The following is a 22,378-nucleotide window of genomic DNA, read 5'->3' as shown; positions in this document are numbered from 1 at the left end:
CTAGTCATCCAAAAGGGTTTCATGGGGGGAGAACGGATCAGTGGTCAGCACATTGGAGCTGGGTGAGAAAACACATTAAAGAAAGGGAAATATTATACTAGACAACAGTGAAAGGAAAAATAGTACAAGAGAAGTGTTACATTACATCATCCCCTTCAGCTGAACGGGCTTTTAGGTGGACTATTACCTGATATGCATTTGGTAGAGACTTCATCATAATATCTTCTGGTATATTTGAGTCAATCTTGAAATAATGAACTTAACTCATGATCATAGAATTAGGAGTTACATTACGATCAATCCAACTATTCAAGATAATTACAAAAATTTATCCATACCAATAATGCAAAGAAACTCACACTCCTAAATGATCTCTAAGATGAAAAAGAACTCCCAACCAACTTCTAAATGCAATTTTTGATGTAAAAGAAAGATGCCTCTTGAATGCAGTTTATGTAACGACCCGACTTTCCGCACACGTATCGGCCAGAATTTCAGTTCACAATCCACTGAATGTTATTCATATCTCTCGCAAACTCTGTCTTCTGCAATAATTTCAATTTTTTTTTTTTTTTTCAAGTTTCAATCCATCTTCAGCAATGGTTTTTCCTCTCACAAGTGATATCATGGATTTTTTTGCATAGATTGATTGGGAGAGATGTGTGAGAGATGGAGAAGAAGAAAATCCAACATGATGGTAACACTAGAGTTTGAAGAGGAGAATTAAAATGTAATTTTCACCCTCAATGACACATGCAAAATCCTAGTTTTCTTCTTTTTCAAGTCGGAGGATATAAGGTTTTCCTTTGGGGTTGAGAAAAGTACGTTATTTTGCAACTTTTAAGGGTTTAAAGTCATTTTACTTGTAGATGATAGCAGAATTTCAGTTTTTTTTTTTTTAATTCTTTAAGGATTGGGTAAAAAATCTTTATCTATTCTAAATAAGGTTATTTTTAATAACTCTCATATCAAAACCTCCCCACAGCCATTGTCCTCTGAATAATAACAATAACAATAAATGGACAAATAAACTAGCGAGTAGCAAGCAGCACAGATAAAATTTGTTCATATAAATGGGGATAAGAGTAACGGGACCACATTCAGGCTTCGTTTGGTTGCAGGTGCATGTGAATTTGCAGCAAATAATTCAAAAAAAGAGGAACCGTTTTGTCAGATACAGCAACAGAGCTGGTAGGTTTTTTGGTCTCAGTAAGAATCCATCTGCTAGTGCAGCAGTGATTTCTGCAACGTCCTCAGCATCTGTGGGCGTTGGGGCTGCTCTGGAGGTGCAAGAAATACGGGAGAGATCCAACAAGTGGCAATGGAACCAGTACTCCATAAACTATTTCGTTTCACATTATCAACCTTCTCAACAGCAACATCAATCAAGTGTAGATCCTCCTGTCGTCCTTTTAGTTCATGGATTTGGAGCTTCTATTCCTCATTGGCGCAGGTTCATATTTTTCTCTCCAACTTATTTACTTTTAAACATTAAATAGATGTTATATATTTCTCACATATCTGGCACTCAATATTAAAGGATTGCTTTAAGTAGTGGCACCCAATTTAATCATTCTGAAGGGGACTATTTGTACATCGATAAAAGAAAAGAAAAAAGTGATTAAGGGGTTTGTCCCTAATGGACCAAGTGGTCTAATTTTTGGGTTGGCAGATGAGTCAAGAACAGGTTGTTGGTGGTGATTGTGTTCCAGAAGCTGACAGATTCTTTGAGCTCGATCAGAATGGGAATTCAATCCTTCATTTTCGTTTCTAGGCGAGGAGGATGTGGGGTCCAATCCTTCAATCGTTAATTACTCAGAAAATGAGTCTTGGCGACAAAGAATTTGGATGTTGAATTTGGAGCCTTTGTTAAATGAGGAGAGTGAGGCTTTTTAAATTTGTTGCTCGGACAGTAGTCTGAGTGAGGTTGTTGTGGCTAGTTGCTGGAAGTTCGTTGTTCGAATAAGCCTTTAAGAATAGTCAATGTTTCTTTTAAACAGCCGGTGTTGGGTACTTTTGGTCCTCCATCTATGGTGGTTGCGTTCCCTTCTTTGATCGTAGAGGTGCAATAGGAGTGTCCAATCGCTGAGGGTCTATATCATTCATTTATCAAGGGAAATTCTGTTGGGATGGCAAACCAGGTACGTTGTCCTTTTGTTCTTTATCCTTCCATGATGAGATTGGGTGGAGGGAGGGGGTTATCTTGTTCTGGTGACATGTTGTATTCTTCATCATTCCCTTTAGGCATGCCCTTTGGTGGGGTTAGTTGGGTTTTGCCCCCACCGCAATGTCTCTTGTGTTTGTTAACTCCTCTCCTATCCTTTTTCTGGAAGTGCCATGTTTCACCTGATCTTTGTCTTGTTTGGAGACCAAGTCTTCGCTTTTTTCTTCTTTCTCTTATGTCTTAAGTAGTGGGGCCAAGGGGGGTGGTCTTCCGTTTAGTGGTGGGCTGTGTGGGAGATCCTTTACTAATACCAACAGGAACCAGTACAACATTCCTCATGTGCATTGCCCAAAGTATTGATGGAGATGCATTCAAGAACCTGACCAAAAAGATTCGTTCCTTTTTTTTTTTTTAATACTAACATGCTAATCCCAAAATCATATTTGGCATGAAGAAGCGAGCATTTAGCAGATAGTGCATGAAGTCAACTCAAGTTTTTCAAGCCAAAAGAGTTATCTAAGATGAATAAAGATGAAGAAGAAACGGCTTCCAGACTAAGCTTCTATCGTGAAAAACTCATTGTTTGAAAGAATTGTTCAAAAGAAGGAAAGGGAAGAACTTCTTGCCCAAGCTACAACTACATAACTCCATATTTTCGAGAGAAACACCATCCAACATAAATGAAACCTTATAGAACAAATAAAAAAATGAAGAAAAGAGAACTCACTTGTGAATTGGGTCTAGAGAAAGAGATAAAAGGAAGCCAGCAGATGGAATGTTGTGCATTCTATATGTTTTCTCTCTTGGTAACCCATGGATTGTTGAACTGAAACAAGAACGAGGGTAACCATTTCTGACTAAATTGACTAAATTAGTTATTGATAATGTTACATAATTAATTTAAATTTTGATTGTTGGATTGTGAATCATTGATTAACTAATACTTAGTATCATCAAATTATAGTTAGCACTACTTTCAGATTCCAAATCTTNTAAATTTTCATTTCAAATCTTTTCTTTCTTCTTTCCTCTTTCCTTTTTTATTTACCTGTTAATTTTTTGTTCCGATTCTTCTCTTTTACTCTCCCCATAGTCCAATAAACTCTGGCGATTTGTTGTGCTATACGAGTGAAAACCTTTCGTCCGTGTAGTGGATTGTCATTGGATCGCTTTATTCACAGAGAAGCCCAGTGATCTTCTGGCTCATACATCAAACAGTCAGCATGCCTTTATTCAGAGATTTGTTGTTCTTGACATGCATGTCCCCAGGTCCTGATGTTTTATTTGGAGATTTCTTCAGGAATATTAGCGCATTGTCTCAATACTCGACTGTCTATGCCATCGACCTTCTTGGCTTTGGTGCATCTGATAAGCCTGCCGGCTTTGCATATACCATGGAAACATGGGCTGATGTATGTTTAAATGGAAGCTTCAATTTGGTATTTAGTTGTATTAGTTAATGACCAGTTATTGATCAACGGGAACTCGCTAATGTTGCCCCTTTCTTTGCTGACAGTTGATATTGGATTTTGTGAAAGACATCATTAAGAGACCAACTGTGCTAGTGGGTAACTCAGTGGGAAGCCTTGCTTGTGTGATTGCTGCTTCAGGTGTGTGAAGCCAACATTTACAAATACAAGTCTTTAGAAAGTAGTCTCAATTTGTGAAGGTGATATAGATATGTTTTCCTATGAGATCAGATTCTAGTCGCAATCTAGTTCGAGGACTTGTGCTCTTAAACTGTGCTGGTGGCATGAACAATAAAGCAATTGTTGACGATTGGAGGATCAAACTGTTATTACCTTTGCTTTGGCTGGTCGATTTCTTATTGAACCAACGGAGAATTGCTTCAGCTCTGTTTGAGCGTGTGAAGAAGAGGTATTGGTTTACTTATAGTCAACTCTTCCTTTTCATGTTGCTAAATGGAGGATAAAATTAGAGAAGGTATAATATTTCTCTGCAGAGATAGCTTGAGGAACATTTTGTCTTCCGTATATGGAAACAAGGAAAATGTGGATGAAGATCTGATAGATGTAGGCTTTCTTTCTTCCCAACTTACCTCTCTTCTTCCTCTGAGTAATGTTATTCTAATCTTGTTTGAACTGATAAATATAGATAATATTAGAACCAGCCAATGACGAAGGGGCACTTGATGCATTCGTTTCGATCGTAACGGGGCCACCAGGGCCGAGCCCTGTGCAACTAATGCCAAAAATTTCCGTGCCTGTTTTGATTTTATGGGGAGATGAAGATCCATTCACGCCACTTGATGGTCCTGTTGGGAAGTACTTCTCCAAGTTATCTATGGAAGCTCCAAATGTCAGTCTTTGTGTGTTGAAAGGCGTAGGACATTGCCCTCATGATGATAGGCCTGAATTAGTGCATGAAAAGCTCCTTCCATGGCTGGCTCAGCTTCATGCTTTATAACAAGTTTTTCCGCGTCCACAAGATCATATAGGTGTATCTCTGTTTGTATAGCCAAATCCCAGCTTTTTCTGCAACCAAGTTGGTTTATCATTCAAAATGTCAGTCATAGTTTGATATTATTTAATTGTTGTAAAGGGAAAAATTCGCAATTCTTAGGTCAAACAATTGCCAATGATTATGTCTTTTGTACCACATATTCTCACTAAATAGATGATTGCCTGTAATATAGTACCTTTGGCTTTGCATGTTTGTATATGGGCAAATGTAGTATGGTTCCTTCGGCTTTGCATGGTTGTCTAATGGGTAAATAGTGTTGTTTCATTATGTTTGGAAAATTATAGAAAATAAGCCCAAAACGTTCCATGAATTAAGTTTTTTTTTATACCTCATTAGGAGTAAAAGAAAGGGAGTAAAGCGATGCCTTGCGCCCTTATTTATTTAATGGTTGGTGAGTGTTTGGGCCTTAATAGACTTCACATTACAACCCCTAAAAGATTTTATTATAATGGTTAAATGATAAGTTGAGTGATTATATTATTTAGTCAAAGAGTATCAGGTACAAAAATTATAATTATGGACTAGTTGTCATTTAAATTTGTAGAAGATGGGTGTGCCAGATTGTTTTATAGTACTGCATGTTCTAAGTTTGATCCTATGTGTGGTTAGAAATATATTTTAACTCTATCTCAAATAAAAAAATATAAAAAGAAATATTTTTTAATAGTTTGTCTCACCACTTATGTATGGACATCATTGCAAAACATTAACTATATGGTAATCACTATCCACTTTATTGATTTCGAATTGAATTTCATAAAAAAATTCTTAATTTTTGCCAAGTTGCTAACCATAGGAAAGACATTATTAACAAGATTACTGAGAGTTGTTTATTGGAATGGGGGATCGATAAGGTTTTCTCTATTACAGTTGATAATGAGAAATATCACACCTGAGGTGCTGTGCCTACGTAATTAACTTGATTGTGAATGAAAAGCTTAAGGAAATGCATGACTCTATGTCTAATGTCCGCAATACATGATGTTAGATCATCGTGAGAGTAACCATGAAGCTTTACCTGTAATATTTATTTTGGTCCGTAGAATTGTAAGTTTGCATATTTATTATTGAGAATTTATTTATAGAATTTATAAAATAGGATGCTTGAAATTGTTATGGTTGATTTCTTGTTTTAATTGAGATAAAAGTATTTGCATCACAAGCATACTTTAATTGTAATTTGAATCCATGGCTAAAATATTATTTATTTCCATATGATTTCAATTTAGTTCTCCTTTCAAATATATGAACTTAGTTCATGAAGAAAACACACAATGTGAAGGTTCTTTTAAAAAAAAGAAAATATTATAAGAAGAATGCAAATACACATTATCAGAACCCAATTTTGAACTTTACTAAAAAAATATAAAAATTAAATTTCAATAGAATCAAACTAAAAGCATTAACCTAAATTAATTGTTTACAAAAAAAGTACATTAATTTGTCTAAATGGGTCGACCATTATAATTAGACCTTCTATTAATTTAACATATGTTCATCATATTTTTGTTCTATATCATCGTCATAAGTTAACAATAAACATAAAACCATTAGCACAAGTGAAAATCTTCAAAAAAGAATGCCTTACATCATTCTCTTTCTAAATTGGTGTCCACTAGATAAGAAAGAAAACGAATCACAAAGTCACTTGTTTATGCAATGCACATATACACGATTCTTAATATATTCAGAGGACATGTCACATTTCCTAGGGTAAAGGATTTTTGCATATGGCTTAACGTACCACCCTTTTAAGAACGCAAAACCCCTATTATGGAAAAACCTCATCATGGCTTTCTTTTGGAATATGTGGAAAGAAAAAAAATAAGAGAATATTTGCAGAAACGATACAGACCTATGGTGTAAACTGTCTAATATTTTTACTTCCTACAGTTATACCTCCCTCGTTACAAATTGGGAAGGTCTTTTGTAATCATGGATTATACATCCCTCTGTAAATTTCACTTATCAATGAAATTGTCTCAAAAAAAAAAAAAAAAAAAACTTGGGTCTATACAAATGGAGAAAGAGTTGATATAAAGTTCTTCCATCATTTCATGTCAAACCAAATGTGTACAAAATAACATTTTGTGTTTTCTTCATGAACTAAGTTATTAACGACCAAAGAATCAAATACTTTACAACCAGAAACTCCAGAGGCATAGATCCATAAAATATTAGAACCCCTCTGGGCACAGTGTTACTGCACATTTATCTGAGTAGAACTTTACATCTTTTTCGTTTTTATTTTCTCCTGAGACCAAATGAGCAAAAATTCCTCTATTTGTGTCTTAACCAATGAATGTCCCTACTAAGTTGGTACTAGAATGTCACCTTCATAAAACTTCCAAGAACCATCCTGATGCCTCTTTACCACGTAACGAACTTTATAGTTGCTGCAAGCGACCAAGGATGAACAAGAGTTTTTAGTGACAGAAAAAGAGAAAACAATGAAAACATGAATATTGCTAGTCGTTCAGATAGACCTATAAAACACAGCAGAAAAAAAGTGAAAATTGAAAACGAATCCAACCAAGGTGGAATGATTGTCACTATTACCTGAGGCCTATAAAAGTTAAAACCAATCAACTATATCAATTAAAAGAGATGACAAGTGAAGGTTGCAATTCCATTCAATGGGGCAAAAACATGTTTGAATCCCCTTCTCTTTACTATTTTTTATCTCTACTTTTCAACAACACAACATTTCCAGACTGAGCTTTTTCCATTTGAAAACCTTTTTACTTAAGACCGCACGCACGCACGTTTCAGTCGATCAAAAGCCAAAAACCCTTTATTCTCTCAACTGATGCAGCTAGTCATCCAAAAGGGTTTCATACGCCAAATTTCAAAATTATAAATGCCTAACCTTTTCTGAAAAGGTGATGAAGAAACTGGCAAGCTTTCTAGAGGAGGAAGATTAACCTTATCCGATTCCATTTTTCCAAGTCTAACTTGACAAATTTATTTTGACACTTTTTGTATTCCTATGATTGAGAAACATATAAGATTTTCTATGGGAGGGCAACGAAGATGGCAAGCCGAAACGTCTTGTCGGATAAAATCTGGTTATAAAAATAACGACAGATGGTGGACTCTGAATTGTGGCTTGAAGGCCAAGAATTCAGCTCTTCCTTTTTTTTTTTCATGAGAAAATTCTGCTCTTCTTGCAAAATAGGGATGGAGATTTTCCACGAGTCATCCACTCTCTGGCAGTAGGTAATTGCAAGTATCCATGGTTTTGATTCTTTCCGAAGGCATACTATTGGTAAGAGAAATATATTGTTACCACAACCCTTGGGTCAACATTTCTAATCTTTGTAAATTGGCCAAACATCTGTCTTTCCAGAATTGGTAATGGTAATCGAATTCAAGTTTCGCATGATGAGTGATGTTGGAATTCTACTCTAGAGTCAAGGTTTCCTTGTCTTTTAATGTGGTTTCTACACCTGGTTGTCCGGTTACAGAATGATGGGATGCTGCAAATTGTTCTTGGAAGATCATACCTTGTTGCAATTTGAAGGATGATGAATTCAAAGAATTGTAAGGGAGGACGAAAATCTTCGGAAAATTGCCCCTTTCAGGCTTTTATTCTGTTAAATATATGACCAATCATTTTCCTACATCTTCTTGCAATTTGAAAGACAAAAAGCCCCAAGAAGGTCAATGTTTTAGTGTGGATTATGCTATATAAAGGGCAGAATGCAGTAGAATTTTTACAAAAGAAGCTGTCTTGTTTTTTGTTACAGCCCTCAATTTGTGCTCTCTGTTTTAAGGCTTTCGAGGATCAAAGTCACATCTTTAACTGTTCTTATGTGTTCAATTGTTGGTATCTCTTTTTCCAACAATTCAATATCCAGTGGCACGATTATTATGGGTCAATGCTATTAAAACTACTATTTATGAGGTTTGGTTCAAGCACATAGATAAATTCATATTTGGAGCCAGAAGTTCAACCTAGCTAAGTTTAACGCCTCTAAAAAAGAATCTCAGTCACACTCTTTTTTATTTGGTGGTTTGGTGGGTGGAGAGACAAAACACTCTATTTTTCTGAAAAAACACTTTTCTATTACTTCTGTTTTATGTCTTTTTCTCTGCATCAACAATCTATTATAAGCATTCACATGCAATTCTAAAACTGATAATAAAAACTAACTATAGCCATAAAAACGCCATTATCTCCTATAATAACTCTTGGCCTTTTATCTACTAGACTCTTGGCCTATCACATTTCCACCGGCTTCTGAATTTAAAACCCACTAAAGAAAATAACATTCATGTTTATTCAACAAAACTTCCACATAAACTTAAATGCTTCTACCGTCCGTCATGCCAATCATCTTCCTGTATTTGTCAAAAAATACTTTCGGTAGCAATTTGGTAAAAATATCCGCAACTTGATCCTGATTTGCCACATGCAGTAATTCCACACTTCCTTCCTTCATGATCTCGGATAAAGTGAAAACGAACGACAATATGTTGGTTCACTGGGTTATTTGCCAACTCAATTACTGATTTGTTGTCAATTTGAATCACGGTTGCACCTAGTTGCTTTAGCTCCATCTTCCTCAACAAATCTCTAAGCCATACCGCGTGACATACACACCAAGATGCTGCCACATATTCAGCTTCACACGTCGAAGCGTCACGATCGGTTGTTTCTTTGAAAGCCAAGAAAATATTGTGTTGCCCATAAAGAATACATAACCCGATGTACTTTTCCGATCGTCTATGTCTCCGCACCAATCGCTGTCAGAGTAACCAACCAACTTGTAATCTTCTACTTTCGAGTAGAACAACCCAAGTGACACCGTTCCTTGGATGAACCGTAGGACTCGCTTCAACGCCTTCCAATGTGAATAAATCGGCTCCTCCATGAACCGACTTATAATGCCGACACTTAATGAAAGATCTAGCCTTGTGCATGATAGCGAAGGCTTCCTACCAAACTACGGTACCTATTTGCATCTACTTGTTCTCCTTCATCGTACTTTGAGAGTTTTGCACCTGATTCCATTGGTATTGATACCGGGATGCAATTTGCCATCTTGTACTTCTTCAAAATCATTTTTTTGCATATGTATCCTGTGATATAAAAATACCCGTCTCTCCTTGTTTAACCTCAAAACCAAAGAAAAACTTCAACAAGCCCAAATCTGTCATCTCATATTCTCGTGTCATTGTGCCCTTAAACTCTTCAATCATCTCATCATTGTAACCCAGAAAAATGAGGTCATCGACAGAAAGAGCAACAAATATCACATTACCTCCATTCTTCTTTGTGTAAAGTGCATGCTCTTAGGGACATTGCATGTACCCGTTCTCCTTGAAATATGAATCGATACGAGTATTCCATGCTCGAGGTGCTTGCTTCAACCCGTAAAGCGCCTTCTTCAATTTTAGTACCTTCTTATCTTCTCCAATTTTCATGTACACGGGTGGTTGTTCGATGTATACTTCTTCTTCAAGCACACCATTCAAGAATGTTGACTTGACATCCATTTGAAAAATCGGCCATTTGAATTGAGCCGCTTGGGAAATGAGAAATTGGATTGTCTCCATTCTTGCAACGGGAGCAAACACTACGTCATAGTCGGTTCCCGCCTTTTGCTTGTATCCCTTCGCAACAAGTCGCGCCTTGTACCACTCTATCTTGCCTTGAGCATTCATTTTTTTTCTGTTAACTCCCATGTATTTTTGCGATCAATCGCTTTAATCTCCTCATCCATGGCAGTTTGTCACTTCTTGTCTCGCACCGTCTCTTCAAAGCTGATATTTTCAGCATCTGCCAGAAGACATACAAGGTGTACCTCATTTGCTGAAAATATCAGTTTTGAAGAGACGATGTGAGACAAGAAGTGACAAACTGCCATGGATGAGGAGATTAAAGCAATTGATCGCAACAATACATAGGAGTTAACAGAATTACCGGGAGGAAGTCAGTCCATTGGTGTGAAGTGGGTGTTCAAGAAAAAAATGAATGCTCGAGGCAAGATAGAGCGGTACAAGGCGTGACTTGTTGCGAAGGGATACAAGCAAAAGGTGGAAATCGACTATGACGAAGTGTTTGCTCCCGTTGCAAGAATGGAGACAATCCAATTGCTCATTTCCCAAACGGCTCAATTCAAATGACCGATTTTTCAAATGAATGTCAAGTCGGCATTCTTGAATGGTGTGCTTGATGAAGAAGTCTACATTGAACAACCACCCGAGTACATGAAAATTGGAGAAGGTACTAAAATTGAAGAAGGCACTTTACGGGTTGAAGCAAGCACTGCGAGCATGGAATACTCGTATCAATACATATTTCAAGGAGAACGGGTACAAGCAATGTCCCTACAGGCATGCACTTTACGCAAAGAAGAGTGGAGGTAATGTGATATTTGTTGCTCTTTATGTCGATGACCTTATTTTTTTTTTTTTGGTAACAATGATTGGCACAATGACACAAGAATTTGAGATGACAGATTTGGGCTTATTGAAGTTTTTTCTTGGTTTGGAGGTTAAATAAGGAGAGACGGGTATTTTTATATCGCAGGAGACATATGCAAAAGAGATTTTAAAATTGCAACCCGGTATCAATACCAATGGAACCAAGTGCAAAACAACGTACGATGAAGGAGAACGAGTAGATGGAAATAGGTACCGGGGTTTGGTAGGAAGCCTTCACTATCTTACATGCACAAGGCCATATCTTTCATTAAGTGTCGGCATTATAAGTCGGTTCATGGAGGAGCCGATTTATTCACATTGAAAGGCATTAAAGCGAGTGCTATGGTACATCCAAGGAACAGTGTCACTTAGGGTTGTTCTACTCGAAAGCAGAAGATTACAAGTTGGTTGGTTACTCTGACAGCGATTGGTGCGGAGACATAGACGATCGAAAAAGTACATCGAGTTATGTATTCTTTATGGGCAACACAACATTTACTTGGCTTTCAAAAAAACAACCGATCGTGACGCTCACGACGTGTGAAGCTGAATATGTGGGAGCATCTTGCTTGGTGTGTATGTTACGTGATATGGCTTAGAAATTTGTTGAGCAAGATGGAGCTAAAACAACTAGGTGCAACTGTGATTCAAATTGACAACAAATCAGCAATTGAATTGGCAAATAACCCAGTGAACCATGAAAGAAGCAAACACATTGACATTCGTTTTCACTTTATCCGAGATTATGTGAAGGAAGTGTGGAATTGCTGCATGTGGCAAGTCAGGATCAAGTTGCGGATATTTTTACAAAACCGCTACCGAAAGTACTTTTCGACAAATACAAGAAGATGATTGGCATGACAGATGGTAGAAGCATTTAAGTTGATGGGAGAGTTTTGTTGAATAAACATTAAATGTTATTTTCTTGAGTGGGTTTTAAATCCAAAAGCTAGAGGAAGAATGAAAAGTCAAGAGTCTTGTAGATGAAAGGTCAATAGTTGTTATAGGAGATAATGACGTTTTTATGACTATAATTAGTTCTTATTATTTCAGTTTTAGAAGAGCATGTGGCCAATAGTTGTTATAGAGATAATGACGTTTTTATGGCTATAATTAGTTCTTATTATTTCAGTTTTAGAAGAGCATGTGAATGCTTATAAATAGATTGTTTTTTCTAGTGTGAAGATGTAGAGAAAAAGACATAAAACAGAGAAGGAATAGAAAAGTGTTTTTTTTAGAAAAATAGTGTTTTGTCTCCCCTCACCCCTCACTGAAGAAAAAATAGTGTGAATGAGATTGGTTTTGCTTTTTACCTTGTTTCTCTTCCCTTATACCAATGAAAATTTAGTTTCTTGTTGAAAAAATGAAACAAAAAATCTAATCGAGTAGCATAAGAATGTACCTATAATAGTTTGGGTTCTTTGGTTCAGCTTCATTGACAAGCTCAGCTGCTTCCTCTAGATGAACCTCAATTTCTAACGTCGTTGCTCCAAACTTATCTGACAAAGGTTGAGCTCGTAGGACAGACGATTGCAGCAAAACAAATTTCCAATAGCATGATTTAGCTTTTGCAGCATCAGCTAGAGCTTGCCACTGTAAACCAAAAAGAAAGTAACACTATATTAAACACCCATCAACAAAAGATATTGCCAATAAATCTTATTTAAAAAAATTAGCAACTTTTCCACACGCCTCTTTTTCATATGCACGCAGATGTTATTTTCATTAATAAGGCTAAATACATATACTATCGATATTTAAACATAAGAAAATGATTTTTTCTGGGACACTAATGGGGGAGAGGCAGAACTTCATCGACAAAAATGGAGCATAGTCCCAGCTGCTAATTGAAAAGGAAGACCTCAGCCTGAAACATCTAAAGAAACACAATCTAGGTTGCAAAATGGGTTTGGCGATTCCTTCTCGAGTCTGAAGTTCTAAGATGCAAAGTTAAACGGAAAAAAAAAAGAAAAAAAATGGAAACAGAGTAAAGACAGTTCACTAAAAAAGAAGTCACAAGAGTGGCAAGAGCTCGTGGCCATTCATTGGAAATTCGAACTGGAAGCGAAGATAGTTGGTGAAGGCTTTGTCAAGGTTGAGCAAGAAGATGAAAGACACATTCAATTTTTGGAGGATGTATAGTTAGGTCCCTAAAGGAATTAATGTTTTTGAAGCCTTCATCTGATGGTATTATTGACTATGAATCTCACCATTAGTAGTTGTTGAGAGGAAGGCCTCTAACTAGAACAATAAAACCTATATCTTTTCTAAACATGAGAATAGTATAATCAAAAGCTACAGATACTTGCAGTCTAATTTTGTAAGATGAGGGCGTACATCTTGAACAAAATAAGTACAACCAAATATTTTTGACAAAATAGGGAACCAAGGTTTTATTTGAAATAGAATATGATAAGGAATGTCATCCTAAAAAAACAAATGAAGACGTGATTAATCAAGAAGCAAGCCATGAAATTGCATCAACCCAAAACTGCTTTGGAACATGCATGTGAAAGGATAATGCTCTTGCCGTTTCAAGGAATTGTCTATTCTTTCGTTCATAAACTCTATTTTGGGATGGAGTATTGACACAAGATGATTGACGAAGAATTTCATGCTTACACAAGTACGACCTAAGTGCTTTAGAACAATACCTACCAGCATATTCGCTTCTCAAAACTGGAAGGGAAACATTAAACGGACTTCTCATTTAGTATGAAAATTACAAAGGTCAGGAAGTAACCAAGAACAAATCTTCATCAAATAAAATCAAGTCACATGAGAGTAGTTATAAACTGAGATACGAAATATCGAAATTTAGATTTGGATAAAACTGGACAAGGACCCAAATATTGAAATGAACTAATTCAAAGGCAACACACTTCATAATTCTCCCCATGAGCAACAAACCTAAGTGGTTGCTCCATATACGCTTTCTCCTAAAGATTGCCATAGAGAGACATTTTTAATGTCAATCCAGCGAACCATAGATGGATCGAGTCCTCAAATTAACCACATTAGATATCACTGCAATCTCTTGTTGGACCATTGGTCAATCACGGGTGTAGAAACACAAAATCTAATCAAAATCCACAGAGTCAAAACCTAAAGACTACACAAACTCTGAAAAATAGATCTGAAAGAGTTCCTAATAAAATATAGGCGTACATGGAAGCCCTAAACCAACAATAGTAAACTTATAGTTAAGGATAAAAGACTACCAAGCTGCAATGTTCACACATACTGTAACAGTTTTCTCACATTGACGTCTGTTGCTATTCCAAAAAAACGTTTTCCTTATTACTTTTATTTTTCTTCACAGATATTTAGTATTTTTTTTCATTGTTAGCTGACTTCAATGGTTGACATTAGTCTTTTTCTTGATTACGTATGTAGTTAGTAAAGTTTCAGTTTCTCATGTACAAGAAATATTGATCCTTAGATTGTGATGAAAGCAGCTCAAATTTCAATACTCTTTACCTGGAAAAGCATTGTTCCATCGAGAATTTCGGGAAGTCTATATATTTCATAGTTAGGTCCCAGAGCTTCAGCTTTGATCTTTTGCCATTGGTTCACAAGTGCTTCAGCTTCTTCAATCGACATCAGCTTGAGTGGAGCTGTAATTGCAGATAATAATGGCACATCACTTCTGCCTGATAAAATCCTCCCCTTCCTCATTATCTTCAACAAAAGCTTTTTAAGACTACTAAGATTTGAACTCCTCTTCATATTTGGAGCTATAACATTATCTGTAGACAAAGCCTCATCGCTGAAAAGAGAGCTGGTATTCAGGCTTGTTTTATGTGGGGTCCATGTAGGAACAAGATTCATCTTTATCATCAAGCTCGTTAGCTTGAAGCAAGCAAAACTGATACATCCAACTACAAAAAGAACTTTCATGTTCTTGACAAGACTGCCCCTGACCAGCCATAATTCTGAAATTTTCCATTTGTTTATGCGAAGGTCCCTTTTCAATTGAACTGATGATGAGTTGGCATCAATTGTTTTTTTGTCCGTTCCTAATTGACTTGGCAAGTTAGTAGGTGTTAACCGTCTAACCATGTTCCCAAGATTTTGTGAGGTACTCAAATTAGGAAAGGAGTCCTCAACATCCCTCCACTCTGATACAGAAGAAGAGGATATGGGCCTGTTATTTGTGTGAACTATACTCTGATGAGAATGGTTAATTTTCTTCTTTGCTTCCGTTTTCTTCTCGCTGCGGAAAAATCTAGTCTGCACAAACATAGAAAAACGAAGTTTCCTCTCCCAAGTTCAGTATACTTTTTGATTAAGAGATAAGTGTTAATTCATCTGATCTAATGGTATGAATCTTACCAACGTCAGAGAGCAATCCCGCGTATCTTTAAAGACACCAAGGACAGTATCCTTCAGCCATATTTCCTGTTCAAGTTCAACAGCCTTTTAGAAATGAAAATATTATAAACATCAAGAAAAGCAGATCAAGGACAGTATCCTGGACACGAATTGCACAATATCAGAAAAGTGAATATGCCTCCAAGCTACTATCAAATATTGTGTATGTCAAAAGTTCCCAAAGTTCGTGTTTCAACCACATCAAGTTTGAAACAAACGATTTTTAAGAATAGCTTAACTGTAGCACTTCTATTTCCAACTCAAGTGTATAAACATAGAAAAAAATGAGGTTTCGGGTGCATTGGTCATAGACATAAGCAAACCATTGACAAGTGTAGAAAATCATGCTGTAAATTAGGGCTTTATATTTGGGAATGTTTCCTTGTAGGTTAATTGTATTTGGTCCTCATGGTTTGGAGAAAGTTCAAATTTAGTCCCTAATGATTTAGAAGTTAGAATTGTGCCCTCATGGTTTCAAGACATCTCATAAATCATCCCTATGGTTTGATAAAACCTTCATAAATAGTCCTCATGGTTTGAAGGGAAATCGGTCTACAACACAATACGGTGATCAACCCCCCTTTTGGTTGAAGCCTTTCAGGAAATCCAAACACAGTATCATATTATCATATTCAGTTAACAAATCTCGACCCTCAGATGGTAGCAATCTGTCTCTCATCTTGCTTTGTTTTCCTCTTCATCATTATGTTCATCTGTTTCAAGTCTCGTAACTCAAATAGGATTCCCTGATCAAGCCAACATCTTCAGAATGATTTCAGCTCTCATCAAGGATGGATCGCTGATAACTTGCGAAAACAAGTTATTTGGTACTTGAAACTAACCTATTGAAACCCTCAACGAAATGTCTATGCATCCAAAAGGGCATCCATTCAAGCTTATTATTCATAAACTCAGCATGTGGTATTTAAGCGTTGGAAGTCTGTGCATTTGAACTTCTAAGGTATTTGCTAAATTGTGATAATTGTGCATCAGATACACCAATGAATGCAGCGTCGAATATTTTCAGTTCCTTGCACATGAAAGAACGAAGGAAAATGGAGGAATTTGTGCGAGAACAAAGGTACACCAACGGATGTTGTGCAAGAAAAGCATACACGTGTCGAGCCAAGAAGAATTCCTTACCACAAGGCAAAAGCACTAAACACAAATAGGGAGCCACGTCATACTCAGACAAACTGGCAGAAGATCCTAGCGTTCATAAGGATGCGCGTGAGAGCCATGCTGAGCTTTGTCTATGCATTTCTCCACGAGAAGGGAGAAGGGAGGGGGGGTTTCCTGAGAGTTTGTAGAGAGAAAAGAGGTTTTATTCCTCACCCTCCTATGGAGTCGCCAATGCAGGTCTTCGCTAGAAGGGGAGAACGCAAGAAGTAACATCCCTCCTTGTCGCATTCGAGAGGAAGATCACCATTGATTTATTAACTCCGCCCGTTGTGGGCTCTACAACTACTCTCTCCTCTCTTCCTCACCACACCTCTACCTATCCCTCTCTTCTCCCCTTTCTCTCTCCATTTTTTTAACATGATTTTTTAGTTTTTTTTTTTTATATTTGATTCAAGATATATAAGAAATACAATAGTTTAACTTCTTAAAATTCAACTAAATCAAATGGACAAAAAGAGAAAATTTACCAATGATTGATATGTGTTCTCGGCATTCTTTTTCTCCATTCCTGAATTTGACAATCGAGTAGGCATAGCTGGTTTTGAATTCAAAGTAGACTGATGAAGCTTTTCAAAAACCTCAGAATCACTGCACTGGAAACATAATATCCAACATTTGAATGACTGAAGTCTAAATAATCAAATTTCAGCACTTTCAGACAGGTAAATAACATGGAATTATTTTATCGAAGTGCATATGTAATATTAAAGACAATTTACCTGACCAAGAAGAAAAGCACAAAAAGCCTCCTCAAGTTTCAAATCGACTCCCTCTGATGCTATCAGACATTCACATATAGTTTTTGCTTTTTCAATCTACAAAAGAATAGCATAAGCAATAGTAGTGATTAAAGGAAATATAGAAATCCGCTCTTATGTTTTTAGTGACTGTTATTCAATCATCTTAATGCATAAATATTTTGAGAAAAGTGGTATGCAAATGTGCAAATAACAGAACTTCGCTATTAAGCTATGGGTTGATCAGATGCTCAAATGAAATTACCAAGTCTGTCTGCCTGCTTGAAAATCCAAGGGCAAGATGAGCTTTGAAAGCCATATAGAAGCAATTAAAATCAACCACAACCCTTTGATTCTGTGACTCAATTGATTTCTTGTTCTTTCTTATAAGAGCTAATTCATCCCATGGAAGAAGATCAACCAATTCTGCTGCCATTAGCCTACCAAGAGCTTGGCTTAAGAAGCATGGCCAATCTTGAACCTGACACGATGTTTCCACATCAAGACCTTGTCTCAGCAATTCACGTAATGCTGCAATTGCTCCAGCTCGCCGTTCAGTATTGGTGGGTAAGCTTGGCATTCCCAACAACTCCAGTGTGCAAGCAGGTGCAAGTTCCTCCAAAGATTCTTCAATCTGAAACCAGGACAAGCAAAAAGTCTTTGTTTTGGTTGTTCTTTTATAGGACATAGCAGATCAACCATCTATAAAATTTAGAAAATGTAACATTTTAATCATGAAGTAACAAAAACAATATAGAGGGGAAACAAAAACTTGGAATGCATAATAAAACTAAAATGGTAAGAACATGACATCCCTAAATTATTTTACATCCCAAAACATCTTGAAAATTTACTGGTTACAATCCTACCACACATTTTTCATATGAGAAATATGAAAGATATTTCATTAAGAAAAAATAAAAACTAATTGCATGTTTTTCAATTTTTTAGAAAAGACTGCCAAATTTTCATGAATTTTCGTAAATGCTAATAATGCTATCTGAGGTTGTTTTAAAATGTTGTTTTTTAGTGCAAGTGAACCAGTCCATCGACTCCATTGCACTATTAGGATCTATTGTCAGCACATCGTGTTTAAGGCTTAATCTGTATGTGTATAAGAATACCTGAAATAAAGAATGTAATACAACAATAAAGGACAGTACAACTAAGGTATTTACATTGTCAGCACATCGTGTTTGAGGTTTAATCGGTATGTATAGAAGGTCACAGCTAACTTCCCGTGGGGGCTGACCTTACAGAATTGACCCGCATAGTCACCATAATGGCACATAACACTGTTCATGAGGTACTATGTTGGGAGGGACCTAGCACCACTGGAGGATCGCTAACTAATCTCCAATGGAGTTTGACTTTACAGGATTGACCCTCATAGGCACCATAGTTGGTAGTCTTGGATAAGTCAATTGTTCAACTATACCGAACACATTAGTGTAAATGAGTTAGACTGAATGTTGTCATGATTTCAGTTAAACGTCACGTATGTACCAAAACATGTTAGTGTAAATGAGTTAGAATGTTGCCATGATTTCTGTTAATACCCCATATGTATCAAAACACATTCTTGTAAATTTGTCAAGATCCACATGTATTCAGTATCATAATTTTACATATGATTGCAGCTCCAACCACACCAAAGAGACTACTTATTGAGTATTCGTTAATTCACCCAGGCTTCATGCTTTTTTTTTACCCGAATAACCTAAATGTACGAAGCGAGTGACAAAGGCATTCTTGCTAGCCATGGTGACAACGCAAATCAGGAGTCTCAAGATTACCCTTAGTTTCAGCTATTTCTAGGCATTCGTTTTAACTCCTGTAATTGTCCTAAATACCAATTTTTTATTTAAGAGGATTTGTAATTTTAAAATGATTTTTACAAATTTCACTCGTGGGATCTCAAACTCAAATTTTTTTATTCCATTCCCTTACATATTCCTTTCCCCCTTACCGCGGTTCTTGTGCCCATGATCACCTCAAAGTTAGTAGTAACTTGAGTTTCTCGACCACTGTCAAAGATTAAGTTATTGGTAGCCCCACAGTCTACAAGGATGACGACTTCTTCATGCTTGATTGTTCCTCTCACCTTCACCATTCCCAGGGTAGAAAACTCCACCACCTTGTTCCTCTATCCTTCACCTTCCATTCCGTTGTCAAATAAATCTCCATCCAAATTTCCTTCTACTCAGCACAATTCCTCTGATGCTATTTCGTCACTCAACTAGAAATCTCAATTCCTTGCTTTCACATTTTTTACCTACAAAGAACTTCTCATTGCATTGGTAACACCTTTCTTTTTTTGTGACTACAGTTGTGTATCAGTTAGGCACTTGTAAGACAGTTGCCTACACTGGGTAGGTTGAGGGCTAGCCAATGTTATCGTGAGAATGGGATGCACAACAATCACCATCATTAAAGTCTTTGTTAGCATGTTCTTTGTGCTACTCATCAACGTAGTACTAGAATTGTTTGGTTTAAGTAACTTACTTGAGCCCATCCCAAGGCCATATGGGCATGTTCTTATCCTTTGTCACCTTCATCATGGCCTCTAAGCGTAGGGGTTTGAAGCATAGTACTTCAGTACAAATTTCATCCTCCAACCCTTTAGAAACATTTCCTCCATTACTTCCTTGGAAAAATGGTAAAAAGGCCCAAACAATGCATCAAAACATGCCCAAAAGTCAGCAATTGTGCTCTCTTGTCGATTGGCTAGGAAGCAAGAACATATGGAACCTCTTGCGACGGCCAGAAGCAGTTCAATAACCTTCTCTTCAGGTCTCTCTAGTCTTCAAATGGGTTCCTTCTCTCAGCCCAATGGGACCAATGAAGTGCAACTCCAATAAAATTGATTGTTGTTACTGTCTCCTTCTCTGCCTCTGATAACTGATGTATATCAAAACGTCACTTTGCTCAAAAGAGTCAATCATTCAGCTGGTCGCTGTCAAGCACTAATACATCAACCCTTTTGAATTCATGTATGACTATTCGTTATTATTCGATTTTTGTCCTCTCGATTTTTCATCCTTGCACTCCCTTTACTGCTTGTTCATCCCCATTCTGCCTCAAGGGTCTATTTTTTGTCCTAGGTCCCTCTTTATGTAGAGAATTGTGTTCATACTTCAGTAGCTAAAACCTTTTAATTATCATTTGTTGTCTGACGGTGGTCCTCCATACTTGGGAAGAGCCTCCTAATATTTCTATTCATTTTCGCCCATAAATTTTTCTAGCTCTGGGATCTTATCACAAACTGATTACATACTTTTCTTCAACTCTCCATTCGTTCTTCAAGTATGCATTGTGACATGCTCCTCATCTTACCCGGGATGATTTCTCTTATACAACTTTGTAAGGATCCTTCTTACAATGATATAGTTAATCAATAAAGAATGAGATTCCAAGTTTCAACAACCTTTCGAGAGGGTGGGTCTCTCCCTTTTCATATCCAGACTGGTATGACAAACTAACCAACAAAACATGAGCCTCGACAAAAGTACCATCCAAAATATGAATACTAACAACGGGCATTAACTGATGAAGTGAATATTTCCATCTTTGCCCTCCTAACATACACTTCTACAATTAGGGGCCTCACAATTTATATCAGTAAGCTAAAATATTTATTTTCTCTACCAGAATGAAATGGATTCAGAAGGTAGGCAAAAGAATGTATTGTGGATTGATTCAATAAAGACTTTTTTATGAGACATTTGAAGGAAAAAAGTTCGATAATTTTGTAAGATAAAAGCATATTACGGGAAAAGAGATTTTCTTTCATGAAACAAGTGTCAGCTTCATGGCGCATTCTTTCTTTATATTTTTGCAATAGTTCTTTATTTGAAATATGTACTCATGGGAGTCCTTTTGTAATCTAGGTTGAGTTGGTTGTTGTGGGTGGGTTAGGTTGATGGTCTTTTGAAATTTTGTTACTTTGTTCATTTCGGATAAATAGACTTAACTTGGGTTTTACTATTGTAACTTTTCACTTATCAATGAAAAGGTTCTCTTAAAAAAAAAAATTCTTTTGCATTCTTTAACAATATCTTGTACAGACCACGAAAATGTTAGTATTGGCCTATTGGGAGCCTTGGGTGAGCAAAGCAATTAGTAGGTAACCAACTCAAAGTAATGTCAATTTAACCTTTCTCAGTAATGTACCTATCATTTTCAATCTAAAAACACGGATCAAATATGAAATTACGAAGGTACTTATTCTCGCAAAAGATCTACCTCTTTTGTACAATAACAAAACTATTATTCCAAATACAAAAAATACTAATTATGGATAGATAGAGAAGAAGCTGAATATTCCTCCCCTTTTCTTCAATAATGAACATACCATTTTTAATCTATAAACAAGAATACTTGTTCTAAACTTAACAAATACTCGAATGACAAATCCATAATCCAAAGTGAAAACCAATTCTTACACACTGAGCAACAAAGGAGAGAGACCAAAAATGAAAGAAAACTGAAGAGTGAGAGTGACCTTTACATTGCTCGAAATCCCTATTCGTTTTCAAAATTATCAAATTTTATTGCTAAGTATTGTACTTCAGAACTGTTCACTAATTCAACAAAAGTTGGATTTCTTCTCAAGAACACTCTAGATATTATATACACAAGCTAGAAACCCCCAATGGGGAAAGAAAATATACTATCACAGAGAAAAAACGGTGATCGGCCAAGTCAAGGTACAAGAGTCTACATGCATAATAGGCGGAGCATTAAATTTCCTAACAGTTTATTAGAATAAAAAATTGACATAATAAAAGAACTGGACTTTCACCTGAGATAACAATTTTAGTTTCCGAAGAGATGTTTGACCTCTTAGTAGATATTGAGCACGTGCCAGAGCTTCAAAACCTTGAGACACCGTGTTCTTCTCAAAACCAATCTTTGCAATTGCACACTTCAAGAAAGCACCTAATATAAGAATAGGAAGTATAACAAGACTAAAATAAGAATGGGGTGTTCCAGGAGTCTTGGC

At 36.5% G+C, this 22,378-nt stretch overlaps 2 protein-coding genes across 3 annotated transcripts in view; one reads left to right on the top strand and one right to left on the bottom strand.

The window, feature by feature from the left end:
- Positions 1-1,104: 1,104 nt before the first annotated feature.
- Positions 1,105-4,876, top strand: LOC111787953 (pheophytinase, chloroplastic; the record flags this gene model as incomplete). 2 transcript variants are annotated; one of them, XM_023668065.1, is given in 6 exon segments in its annotated part: positions 1,105-1,453; positions 3,316-3,576; positions 3,681-3,774; positions 3,865-4,042; positions 4,128-4,197; positions 4,280-4,876. In XM_023668065.1, coding segments are annotated over 6 exon segments (1,047 nt in total). In that variant the 3' UTR covers positions 4,592-4,876.
- A 1,784-nt stretch (positions 4,877-6,660) lies between these two features.
- LOC111787936 (plastid division protein CDP1, chloroplastic-like) overlaps positions 6,661-22,378 on the bottom strand; it is a 29,402-nt gene continuing 13,684 nt past the window's right edge. Inside the window, exons 5-12 of the mRNA XM_023668039.1 lie at positions 22,178-22,300; positions 17,639-18,007; positions 17,356-17,451; positions 17,104-17,229; positions 15,416-15,481; positions 14,561-15,313; positions 12,483-12,673; positions 6,661-7,044 (exon numbers count right to left, since the gene is read on the bottom strand). Coding sequence (XP_023523807.1) covers positions 6,960-7,044; positions 12,483-12,673; positions 14,561-15,313; positions 15,416-15,481; positions 17,104-17,229; positions 17,356-17,451; positions 17,639-18,007; positions 22,178-22,300 — 1,809 coding nt within the window. The 3' untranslated portion in view covers positions 6,661-6,959. The remainder of the gene's footprint in view (positions 7,045-12,482; positions 12,674-14,560; positions 15,314-15,415; positions 15,482-17,103; positions 17,230-17,355; positions 17,452-17,638; positions 18,008-22,177; positions 22,301-22,378) is intronic.

Source organism: Cucurbita pepo, chromosome LG02, assembly GCF_002806865.2.
Source record: "Cucurbita pepo subsp. pepo cultivar mu-cu-16 chromosome LG02, ASM280686v2, whole genome shotgun sequence".
Classification (NCBI taxonomy): domain Eukaryota; kingdom Viridiplantae; phylum Streptophyta; class Magnoliopsida; order Cucurbitales; family Cucurbitaceae; genus Cucurbita; species Cucurbita pepo.
The sequence above is the reverse complement of the archived record's forward strand: the minus strand, read 5'-3'. Positions and strand labels throughout refer to the sequence as shown.